The sequence below is a fragment of the Lepisosteus platostomus genome, chromosome 1, assembly GCF_059453375.1.
Source record: "Lepisosteus platostomus isolate fLepPlt1 chromosome 1, fLepPlt1.hap1, whole genome shotgun sequence".
In the NCBI taxonomy this organism is placed as follows: Eukaryota; Metazoa; Chordata; class Actinopteri; order Semionotiformes; family Lepisosteidae; genus Lepisosteus; species Lepisosteus platostomus.
The window spans coordinates 69218884-69230357 of NC_142611.1; the positions used below are offsets into that span (position 1 = coordinate 69218884).

Below are 11474 nucleotides of genomic sequence, written 5' to 3' on the forward strand. Positions count from 1 at the left end.
TGGCCATGAAAACAGTCACACACAAAAATCCTTTTCAGGCTACGCTGCGTGTAAGTTCAAAACATCTACCAGTAATAGCTCAAGTGGGGAGCTGCGTCAGCATGCGTAGGCTGCAAAGGACCAAGTAGTAGGTTTATTCCATGCTGAAAAAAAGAAGAGAAAAAACACAACGTTTCGGCCGTGGAGCCTTCTTCAGGTTCTTCAGGCTCCACGGCCGAAACGTTGTGTTTTTTCTCTCTTCTTTTTTTCAGCATGGAATAAACCTATTACTTGTTCATCTACCAGTAATGCATAGAACACGAAAATATGCAGGGCTAAGCTTGTTTACACAGTCCGAGTAACGAGCAAAACAAAATCCCGGACAATTTTTGGAATTTTACAAATCCCGGTCGGACCGATATTTTAGGTCTCTAAAACAGGACAAAAAAAATAGGACATCCAGAGCGTATGAGCCTAAATCCAACATAACCAGCAGCCCGGCCTGTTTTATAGAAAAAAAATCACAAAAAAATATATGAACCTAAACGCCTCACTTTCAGTTTCACACGCAGTTCGCTACGCCGAGGGGAGGGTCTGCCGTGACGTCACGACGCGCTACGTGCGTGAGGAGAAGACGGAACAAGACAGTCGGAGAGAGAGAAGCGAACGACAACACAAGGCTCTGCACGTACGGGTAAATACACACCTCATCGGTTTTTTTACTTCGTAAGAACAAATAATAACAATAGGAAGGCGACGTGTGTGTTGCCGGGGAGTGTGGTGGTGTGGATTGGGACAGACAGTGGGTTTAGGAGCGGAAGCCAGCGTGCGGAGGAGCCAGGAGGAGGGGAGCGGCTGGCGGAGGAGCGCTGGGCCGGGGGAGACGCGCACCAGTCTGGCGGCGGCTCCCGGCGAGGGGCCGGTACAGCCGGATGGCCGCCGGCCGCAAGCCTGGAGGCGAAGCAGCGACGTGTCTTTCCACTCCGGGCTCGTGTCTCTTCGGCATACAATTAATATCCTTACGCTGCGGCCTCTGTAGCTCCGACTCGATTACAAAATAAATAAATCCCCGATACGCGTTTAGCTGTTCAAACGTCGGCGTAACGGTACTAAAATCGCGTTTCTTTCTTAATTCCGCCGTCCGCCTGCCGCTTCAGGCAGTGCGCAGGGCACGGGGGGCGTCGTTGTTTCCGTCTGGGGTTTTTAAAATCGCGGTTTGTTTAGAAAACAACGGCGCAGGTGTGTCCGGGGCCTACGGTTTGCACCGGCCTGAGGACGCAGCCCCCGCAGGGATCGGGGACAGGGCCCGGGACGGCCCGTCCAGCCGGCGGCCTCCGTGTCCCGGTACGTGTACGTGACCGGTACGCGGTGTGAGCCGCGATTACAGCAGAGTTTCGTCACTCGCTGCCGTGGAGACGCCGGGAGACGTGTTTTAGTCCGCGGCCGCCCCACTGGGGGCCCCGCGCAGCCTTGTGCAGTTTCAACACCTGCGATTTAATGGGCAGATTCACCGATCTCGTCTTCCAGGTACAATTAAAAAAAAAAACCGTCATTGCGTTTGGTAGAAATGGCGCTGATTCGGGAGTCGTGCAGTGGAAGGGGGGGCGTGTTAGAAATTGCTGGAGCGCGGGTGGACTTTGACAGTCGGAGCTGCGGCCGCAGGATTTTCTGAGGGGCGACGCGACTTGCGTAACCGCAGTTTCTAAATCCGGTACAGCGTCGTGTGTGGGATCAGATCATCCCCGCCAGAGCCGCTTTCCAGCGCCGTGTGGTGTTCCTGGTGCTGCGGCGGACCCGGGAATGGTGAACAGCGAGCCAAGTGAATGTATAAAACCCCCCCACCAAGGTCTGATCTCGGAAAAGACAAGCAGTTTTGCGTTTATGGAGGGGAATTTCACTCGTGTCAAGTTCACCCACAGCATGGCACGTCAGTAAATAGGCCGTGGTTTAATCCTCAGGCTGCAGGGTTGTTTATTGAGAAAGTGAAAGCAGAAAGTATTCTTTCTGCTGCAAAACATGGTGGTTTCCAAAACCGTTATGGTTTTCACACTAGGCCTGTTATGAGCAGCAAGGTAAGGAAGTTGACAGGCTAGGGGAGGTTGTTTAGTCCGTCTTGCACTTCTGCTTGCTACCCGGCCTAGAAAAACAGCCCAGGTGTCCCATCAAGGTGATTACCAGGGGACCCCACCATGGAGTTTGGGAGGTGAGCTCCACGGCTCCCCCCGCTGGCTGTGTAAAGAACTGGCGTGTTTTGTCTGCTGAATGCTCTGTGTCATGGGTGTTAATCTCTGTTCCCGTTCCTCATAGTCTTTCAGATTTTGTTCCACCTGAGTTCCTCAGTAACTAGGCCAGCTCCTACACAGTCTGAGGCGAAAGGAGAGGTCACTGGCTTGTCTCTCTTTCCCTGCAGGTTCTCCAGCTACCGAGCAGACTCGGAGACATCGACTCAAGATGAACATGTTTGACCGCAGTATCAACTTTGACGCGCTGTTTAAGTTTTCACAGATGTGAGTACTCTTTCTTGAGATGGGGATTTTCTGTCTGGTGGGAGCAGGTGTTTGGGTTTTCCCCTGAAAGTGTCTGTCGACACGTGACGCCTGCTGGCTGAGGAGGGCAGGGTCGACTGTTCCAGAAGGGTTAGGATGAAAGTCGATTCAAATAATCCTTCAGACAGTGATGCACTCATCACATTTTTATTTCTTATTTCTTCATAACATTCTTTTGAATGTGGCTGCTGTGTCTTATTAACATTACTGTGTTCAGTTTATTTGTTATGTGCAGTGAAATGCTTATTTGCTTGTATGCTCCAATACAAAGACATTAAAGGAATCGCCAAAAACAAACACAGAACAGCAGCAGCAACAAGTTAAGTAACATACAACTTAAAAAAAAAAAGTGTGAGAAAAACATCAGTGTGAGCCGGTGGTAGGGGTAGAGTTCAGTAATCTGACAGTTTGTGGGAAGACACTGTCTCTGTGTGGTCCAATGTGCTAATCTCTCATCTCTGAGACTGTTGTTCCTTTGTAGTGTTGGGGTAAATCATCAGAAATGACACCTTCAGGATTCTTCTCATTGGAAAAACCCTGCTGCTTCTTGGTGTGTCTAAACTGACACCCCATAGAAACGTTTCCAGTAGGGCAACCTGCAGAGATAGCACACTTGCTAGGATAGACGTATTCTGTGTTTTGGACCTTAACTTTAAAGTTGTGTTCTTGAGCTTTCTTTTAATTGCTTTCCGTGGCCGGACTACTGAGGAATACCAGAATGTTGCTTGGCTCTTTTAATGAGAAATGAAGAAAGGGGAACATCTGTCTCTCTAACTTTGAAGCCAGAGCGGCTGAGCTTTTAATTTGTTTTTAAAAAGTGGGGGCGGTTGAATGTCAAGGCCAGCAGACAGGCTGGCGAGATTGTGTCGCTCGTGTTCCACCTGCAGCGGTGCCCTGCTGTAGGTATCCGATGGCAGCGCTCACAGCTAGGGGGAGCGCAAGAGAATGGGCCGAGCCAGGACTGGCCGGGGCTCCAGAACCGTTCCTTTCTGAAAGTCGGGAAAGCCGGCTTGCGAGCCTCGAGGCCGGACAGCGTCCGTTCTGGCCAGAGAGGCAGCCTGACGCCTTGCTCTCCTGCAGCTCGCGGTCCACCCAGCAGCACCTGAAGAATGTGTACTCCAGCCTGGCCGTGTGCATGTTCGTGGCGGGGGCCGGCGCCTACGTCCACGTCGTCACCCGGCTCTTCCAGGTAAGGCTCTGCCCTGGGCCTTGTCCGCGGCTCCCTCCCTCCCTCCCTCCCTTCCTCCCTTCCGCTGTTGGCAAAACACGGCTGTCATGGAAAGCAGCACCTCCGAGCCCAGGAGCCGGGGGGGGCAGGTCAGATGGGTTTGCCTGGGATGAGCTGGATCCAGCAGGTGTCAGCAGGAAGCGGAGGAATATTTTACTGCTGCTTTGCATCTGTTAGTGGTCATCCTAGATCTGCAGGTGTCCTGCATCTGTGAACTGTGAGAGGAGGGCGTATAGGCTAATTGGAACCAGAGAAGTTACTCCTAATTACAAGGGCCCGGACTGCTGGGCTGCTTTAAAGAGTGGTGGGAGTCTGCCTTTGAATTTCTGAGACATCTTGCATTGGAATGTGTGTGATGTCTTGGGGGGGAGGTTTATTTTTTATAATGAAGAGAGGTTTTTGCACGTAGCGGACCTTGTTGTTTTACATATTTCTTTTCTCGGAGATGAGTTGAATACAGACCGGGTGTCCTCAGGGGGTTTTGTACCCAGTGGGGTTTGCCAAGTGTTTGAACTGAGGCCTGTGCCGCTCTTCCAGGGCGGAGTCCTGTCCCTCCTGGGCTCCCTGGGAATGATGGCCTGGCTGGCGATGACCCCTCACTGCCCAGAGACGGAGAAGAAGAGGCTGGGCATCCTGGCGGGCTTTGCATTCTTCACAGGTGAGGTCACAGCCCTGTCTCATGCCTTTCAAGAGACAAGCATGCAGACCCCACATAGATTGCATGGAAGATGGACCAGTCCTCCTTTGCTTTTAATTGTTTTTTTTAATGCAATTAAAGTGACATTCTGAACTGTTTGATTGCCATCTTCTGCTCAGGCTCTCACAGTAAAGGGTGCGAATTGCAGCGGCTCATAACAAGAGCTCTCTCTTTCTGTCTGGGAGTCAGTAAAATATTTCTGAGCATCTGAGAAGCAGGGGATGGAGGATCAGTCTTTGAGGATCTGGGCTGCCCCAGCTCTGCTCACCGATGTGGGGCAGATGGGTGTGTGCATGCCAGGGTCTGCCCCTGGGTCTGTGCTGGCTGTCCATGCGGGTTCTCATTCTGGTCTTGCGCTGTCTCTCCGATGCTAGGTGTCGGGCTAGGCCCTGTCATGGACTTTGTCATCGCCATCAACCCCAGGTAAGACCTGTCGGCAGCAGTCGTCATCTGCTTTCTGATGACGTCTGACTTTTTCGATAAAGCACGTATATGACATACGACACGGAGACTCTTCCCATACAGGGTGAAGCCCGCATCGCTGGATTGTGCCTGCTGTGCCTGGGCTTGCAACCTTTTGTTCCACATGTACAGAAATCACTGTAAAGCAGTGCTTAACTTTAATATACTGTTTTCATACCACTTAAGACCATAGATTATCCATCAAATATGACTATTGAACAGAATCTGTGGTTTCCCACCTTCCTTACACCAGTAGTGAGACAGAGAGGGGAAGTGGTCTTTGTAGTTTTAACATGTTCAGAAAACAATGCCTTGTGATCTTGATTGATGGCGTCTCTCTGCAGCTTCAGGATTGAGTCTGAAGCTAGAAGATATACAGTAGGAGGAAAAAAAGCTTTTATCGTTCCGTGCTGCTAAGAGATTGGCACATGCCGAGGTCAAACGTGAATGAGTCATTGTTTCCCTGACCTCTCCAGCTTTTCAGCCTGTAGCCCTTCTGTCTGTTAGAGAAACGCAAAACTTTCCTAAGTCTCACCGGCTACATGTTTCTTCCACAGCATCATTGTGACCGCGTTCCTGGGCACCTCCATCATCTTCGCGTGCTTCACCATGAGCGCCCTGTACGCTCAGCGCCGGAGCTACCTCTTCCTGGGGGGTAAGGCTGCGGAGCCCGCTGGCGGGTGTGGGGCCGTTTGAACTCCGAGTGAGAGGCAGAGGTGTACACAAGACCTTAGGAAGAGGGCTCAGTAGCCTTGTTTCGGTCTTGATTAGACCAGCGCTGCGATATTTGGGCCAGACCTTCCTGTCCAGGTCTGAAGGAGTTACAAAAGCTCCTGGGGCTGCAATCCGGGCGCCCTCAATCACCATGTGTTTTCAAGCATTGGAAACGAAGACCCCTCGCAGATTCAGTTTTTGGGATATTTTGTTCCTGGAAAATGTCTTTTGAAATGATGGGCATCTGTCTGTGTGCTTCACAAAGAGCTTCTGTTTCCTGCAGGCACACTGATGTCCGGTCTGTCCCTCCTGTTCCTGCTCTCTTTGTTCAACATGTTCTTTGGCTCAGTGATGCTCTTCAAGGTAAGGCTACAAGACTGCCTTCATTTTTCAGTAAGAGGCCAGAGGAGCTTCACAGTGCAGCAGGAGGCCCATAAAAGTCCTGAAGTTTTAAGCTGGATCCCCAGAATGTCTACAGAATCTTAATATATAAGCTGCGGTATTTAAAGTTATATTCTGTGTGTAATCAGGCTAATCATCCATTATCAAAGACAATTTTTCCACATGGCTTCTGTGGTATATATCAAATGAGTTAGATCGGCTTATACCTCTCTGTCATGGCCACATGATGGGGAAATGAGACCACAAATAAGAAAAACTATTAAAATCTTTGGGCGTTACTACCAGAACTAAAATGTGAAATATAGATTTCTTGTAGTTCAGAAAGAAAACTGGCTGATTTCACTTTAATGGAACTAACCGTTTTGCTGTTTGCCATGACACTACATGCCAGAAGGCCAGACCTTTTCAGTTCCAGACAGGCCATAAAGAGTCACGGAAAACTCTTAACAGATATTTGAGGGCATCTCTCAAAAGTGATTTACACGCTCTTCTGTATGTAGTTCAGAACCTTGAGAGTATTGTTCATTGTTCTTCCCCTTGTGCAGGACAGTAAACGGAGCCATGTTGTGTCCTGTGTTCAGTAACGCACTGTTTCTCTCTGCAGGCTCACATGTACATCGGGCTGATGCTGATGTGTGGCTTTGTGCTTTTCGACACCCAGCTCATCATTGAAAAGGCAGAGATGGGTGACAAGGACTACATTTGGTGAGAATTGCCCCTTAATTTAAAATGACCGAAGAGCCTGTGCTGTGCATTTGTTCGTCTGCGCAGCTTTTTCACAAGTTCTGCTGAGACCCGGCCGGGTCGTAGTTGTGGGTCCTGTGGTGTTGTAGAGTCTGCAGGAAGGCGTTCAGCCTGGTTCAGCTCTGGGGCTTTCCAGGAGCCCGTTCCCAGGCCTGACGTGGCGATGGGCTCTTCTGATGAAACTCTTATGAGCTGTTGCTTTGTACTCGTTTCAGTCTGGCCTCAGGCCAGGCCTGATCCATGCTGGATGCGCATGAAGGCTGGCTGTGGCTTGTTTGTTCAGTAGCAGCCCGTTGGATGTGATCCAGGCCCGTTATCCCAGGAGCTGCACTCAGTCTGTTTATTCCTGTAGTGCACAGAGCCCATTAGGTGGGGCCTCATTGTTGATGGCTGGGTTGAAACAGTTGCTGTCTGTGTTTCAGTTTCTCAGAAAGCTGAAGTCCGCTACATCGGAAAACTTCCTGGGAGGTCCTCCATGTGTCTCTCTCCCTTCCTCTTCAGTTCTTAGGAGGACAGAGTGAAGAAATTGTTGTCCAGGCAGATTATCATCCCTGTCTCCAAGTGCTTCTCCTTGTGTGCTGTGTGTTTGAATTTCAGCAGACACACTTCCAGAATTGCGTGGTATATAATTCCTAAACAGAGCCTCCACTACTCCTCTCCTCACAGCTGTCATTCCTCTGCCTGGGACAGTTTACTAACATGTGAAGGAAAAGCAGTCCTTCTCTTGCCAAGTCAGACAGAAATGACCATTACTTGGAAAGTAATTCTTGCTGTGAAGTAGGCAAAATCATTTGTTATTGTTCTGGAACACCCTTAAGCAGGGGTCAGATATTTAAGAGGTAAAAGAGGTAGAGATTATGCTCTACAGAGTAAGGCAGATTTAATCCTGTCAATTTGTCAGTGTTGTCAGAGACTCCCTCCTTAGTCATCAGCTTTGTGAGAACCGGAAGGCCACACTGGGTACGGGGGTGTCTCATCTCTACCTGTAGATCCTCTTCAGTTGGCAGCTCAACACTGGGCCTGGTGCGAGAGACAGCCATAGTCTTAACAGATGTGTGCTGGTTTGAGACAGTCAGCTGAGGAGGACTGGGGCTAGATAACTCCACTGCCTTTCTGTGCAGTTCGTCTCCAGCTTGAAAGAGGGGCAGAGTCTCCATCTTTTTGGTCCCCTATCCAAGAAGCTGTTGTTGACAGCAGTCAGTGTCCTCAAGGCACCGTGTTTGCATCCCACCAGACACCCGGTGGTGAGCTCACCCAGCAGTCGTGTGTTCTCTTTGCAGGCACTGCGTGGACCTCTTCCTGGACTTCGTGACCATCTTCAGAAAGCTCATGGTGATCCTGGCCATGAACGAGAAGGTGAGGCCTCAGTGGGGCTTGGGGATGGGTAAGGACAAAGGATCCGGGAGCTGGGTGTCCTGCATGGCCATGAGTTTGAGTTAAAGATTTGAGTTGTGGGTTCTCAGTCGGGGGGGGGGGTCAGTGGTCTCCGGCTCGCACCTGAATTGCTTTTGCATTAGAGGCGAGAGGAGCAGGAGACGTTGCCATCAGAGCAAAAGAGCAACCAAGGCTTACAGTAAAAAAATGAAAACAACTGTAAAACCGACTGTAAAAAGGAGCAAGTAAAGGTTGATTCCATGCTGAAAAGAGAAGAAACAGTATTTCAAAAGTGTTTTTCTTCTCTTTTCAGTTGGAATAAACCTTTACTGATTCCTTTGCAGCCTACGCATGCTGACGCCACTACCCACCTGAACTTCTCAACCTGGAAAAGGGCTGTTTTACTTCTGTTTTAGGGTTTTTGTGCACTTGCTTGCTCTTTTGTTCTGAAGGCATTGTTTTAGACTCCAGCTGGCTGTGCATTGTGAAAGAGAGCTGCCGGCAGAGCTTATTGATTATTTTGTTTTAGTGCCGTCTCTGTTCAGCTGAATTTCACACTTGCTCTGTCTGGGGCAGTGAATTCAGCTTTCAGGTTCCAAATAACTTCATACCCATTGAACTGAAAACTGGATTGAACTAAAGAGTGAATAATATCCCTTATCCTGGATCGAATTTTTTTTTACTTGACTGGTGCCTCTCTTAACCTTTCGATGTGGTCTGTCTTCTGCAGGAGAAGAAGAAGGAGAAGAAGTAGATGGAAATGAAGCGAAATCTGTGAACATTCTCTCAAATTAAAATCTGTGACAAGGAATAGTATCTGAAACGCTTTTGGTGCTTTCGTCCCCGCCTCTTAATTATAGTCTTTCTTTAACATAGTGTCTTATTAATTTCCCATGCGAGTTTGGCTTCACAGTTAAGGAGAATCTTAAGGGATTGCATGGCAGTGTTAATGTCAAAGCTGCAGTGATCAGACCTGCCAGCAGGTGGAGCAGCTGGTAACGTTATACTGAGGAGGACTTCCCAGCTTTCCAGTGCAATTGCTGCTGAACAAAACTGCTGTCACATGTCTTTAACATAAATCTTTTGGGGAAGAGGGTCTGAGTGCATTAGTGGGTTCTTTGGAAATCTTTTGGGTGGTTTGTAACTCAAGCCGTTCTTTCCTCCTCTTGCATAATTTATCTCAGTTCCTCTGTCTTCCCTGCTCACTACTTAAAAGCGAAGCCATCCTTCCTTGCTCCTACATTTCTGCCTGTGCGTCAGTGAGAGTAATAGCTTTTATTTTTGTTTGTGCGTCTTAATTCGATCGCTCCTGATTTGAAATGCAGATCTGTAAAATTGAAAGAGCCTTGCGTAATGTCTCTTGTAGGAGTGCTATAGGAGATGTTTCTATGATATTTTTCAGCTGAGTTTGGTGTTTTCAGAATGATGGCTTAATTTGATTGTGAACAATGTGCATTTATTCATGCAAAACTCTGATTCCTGGTACTGAGAGGAGAACATTGGGCTTTAGTTGCTCAAATTTCCTAACTAGCCTTAGACTGCCTCCCTTTAATCAGCCCGATGATGTCCAGGCTTCTTAAGTTTGTCATCCTGAGAAGGCATGTTCATTATTTGTTAAGCAGATGCCTGGTATCCAGTGGGACTTGCATATTCCCAGTGGAGTTCAGGAGTATCCAGGAAGCACAAAGCACATTTGGCTCAGTGTAGTGGTGGCCATATTTTGTCTCTGCGGATCATTTTGGAATGGTCTGGATAGGGAATGAAGATGTGGTTAATGATGATTTTATTTTTCAAAACACCTCTGAGCTGCAGAACAGTGTCAACATGGAATAGAGCTGCCTGTACTAAGGTAGCTGCCAGGCTGGCTCTGCTTTTCCCTCTGACATTTGGGGAGAAATTCCTTTCCTTTGGTTAAAGTAGCAGATACTCTTGTTACAGCCCCTCCCCCCCTTGTAGACTCCAGCCGTTAATATCAAAGCATCGCCTGGAACAGGATTTGCACTAACAGCTGGATCCTGTGTCCACGAGGGTCTTATTTCCTTTGTCAGAAAATCCAGTCCAGTCTGATCAACTTCCTTCTCCTCCTCTGCAGCTTTGCATCGTGTAAGAAGTCTTAAATTTGCTTTAGTTTTAGCACTTTACATTTTGTGGTCTGAAAGCTGCAGACAGCTGGGCGAGGTCAACTAACAAAGCTACTGTGTCAGCTCACGCTGCTTCCCAGAGCATTCCTGACGGGGGGACTTCTTCTCCGAGACTGAGGAAATGTCTGGCACAGTCTCTCTGCTGACTGACTGTGTGCCTGTCCAGAGTAGAGAGATGATGGGAGATGAGAGCGATAGGACCGTAAAGCTAAGGAGTGTTGGAATACTCTGTATTGAGGTAGCACTAGCGGAAGGGGGTCCCATTTCTGAACCCTCCACAAGCCAAGTGACTTCCTTGACCGCTGTCGTGTAGCCGCATGTGAAGCGTGAAGCGCTTGCAGCTTCTTTTATTCCAGACTAGGTACAAGTGGCAGCGAGAAGGCTGCCGCCGCTGTGAGGCGGTTTGAGAACGGCAGTAGTCCCTCTGGGAGCTCTCTCACCTGGCAAAGTGTCGCGTGCTCCTGGCGCCAGACACGGCCTCCGCCAGTTCGGGACCTGTTCTGCAGCCTAAGTGATGGAGCCCTGAAGACGTTTGAGAACTGGGTACCGCGCCCCTGCTTTCTGAGGGCGACCGATAGATTCAAGGTGTAACGGGCCCTTTAGTTGATCATTTATTTAAGGGGAACCCCAGCGGCATAGAAGCCAAACCCCTTTTATTTCCTTCTGCTTGGGAAGAATCTCGTCTCCTTGAAAGTGCCAATTACACTAGCAGTTTACCAGACTGTCGGCAAAGATGGCTTTTTTTATATAAAAAAATGACATTATGCTTTTATAGGTGAAAATCTGTTATAAAAAATGGGGAAAAAAGCATATCTCAATACTGTGAAGAGCAAGCATTTTCAAGCATTTTTGTTTTCAATAATTGGGGGTTATAAATTTTGCTCAGTAAATGTAAGATTTGTTAAAATAAACGGATTAAATTAAGATTGTTCTCTTGTCATGGCTTGATGTTCAGGGCCAGTTGTCTTGTGCGCATAATGCATCATGGTTTAGAAAAGTTTAATTGTGTGTGGGATTCACAGTGTCTGTGAAAATTGTGTGTAGCAAAAGACCTGAATGGTGATCTGGTCTCTACAAAGTAAATCACTGGTGTTGTCTTTAACAAGTTCACTATAAATCCCATCACCTTTTTGAGTTTCCTTTCAGTGGAGTACAGAAGAGGAACGGATAGAGCAGCAGTCAAAAGG

The 11474-nt window shown here is 48.4% G+C and overlaps 1 protein-coding gene across 3 annotated transcripts; it reads left to right on the forward strand.

Annotated features, from left to right (window-relative positions):
- Positions 1 to 522: 522 nt before the first annotated feature.
- On the forward strand, positions 523 to 11211 carry tmbim6 (transmembrane BAX inhibitor motif containing 6). 3 transcript variants are annotated; one of them, XM_088635397.1, is made up of 10 exons: positions 523 to 673; positions 2390 to 2486; positions 3606 to 3714; positions 4291 to 4411; positions 4825 to 4873; positions 5470 to 5567; positions 5910 to 5989; positions 6633 to 6733; positions 8053 to 8128; positions 8877 to 11211. In XM_088635397.1, the coding sequence occupies exons 2-10, from the start codon at positions 2431 to 2433 to the stop codon at positions 8898 to 8900; spliced, it is 714 nt and encodes a 237-aa protein (XP_088491523.1). In that variant the 5' UTR covers positions 523 to 673; positions 2390 to 2430; the 3' UTR covers positions 8901 to 11211. The 3 variants fall into 3 exon arrangements, with proteins under 3 accessions (XP_088491523.1, XP_088491545.1, XP_088491535.1); XM_088635419.1 differs by lacking the exon at positions 523 to 673 and adding an exon at positions 874 to 897; XM_088635409.1 differs by lacking the exon at positions 523 to 673 and adding an exon at positions 1363 to 1506.
- Positions 11212 to 11474: the final 263 nt, after the last annotated feature.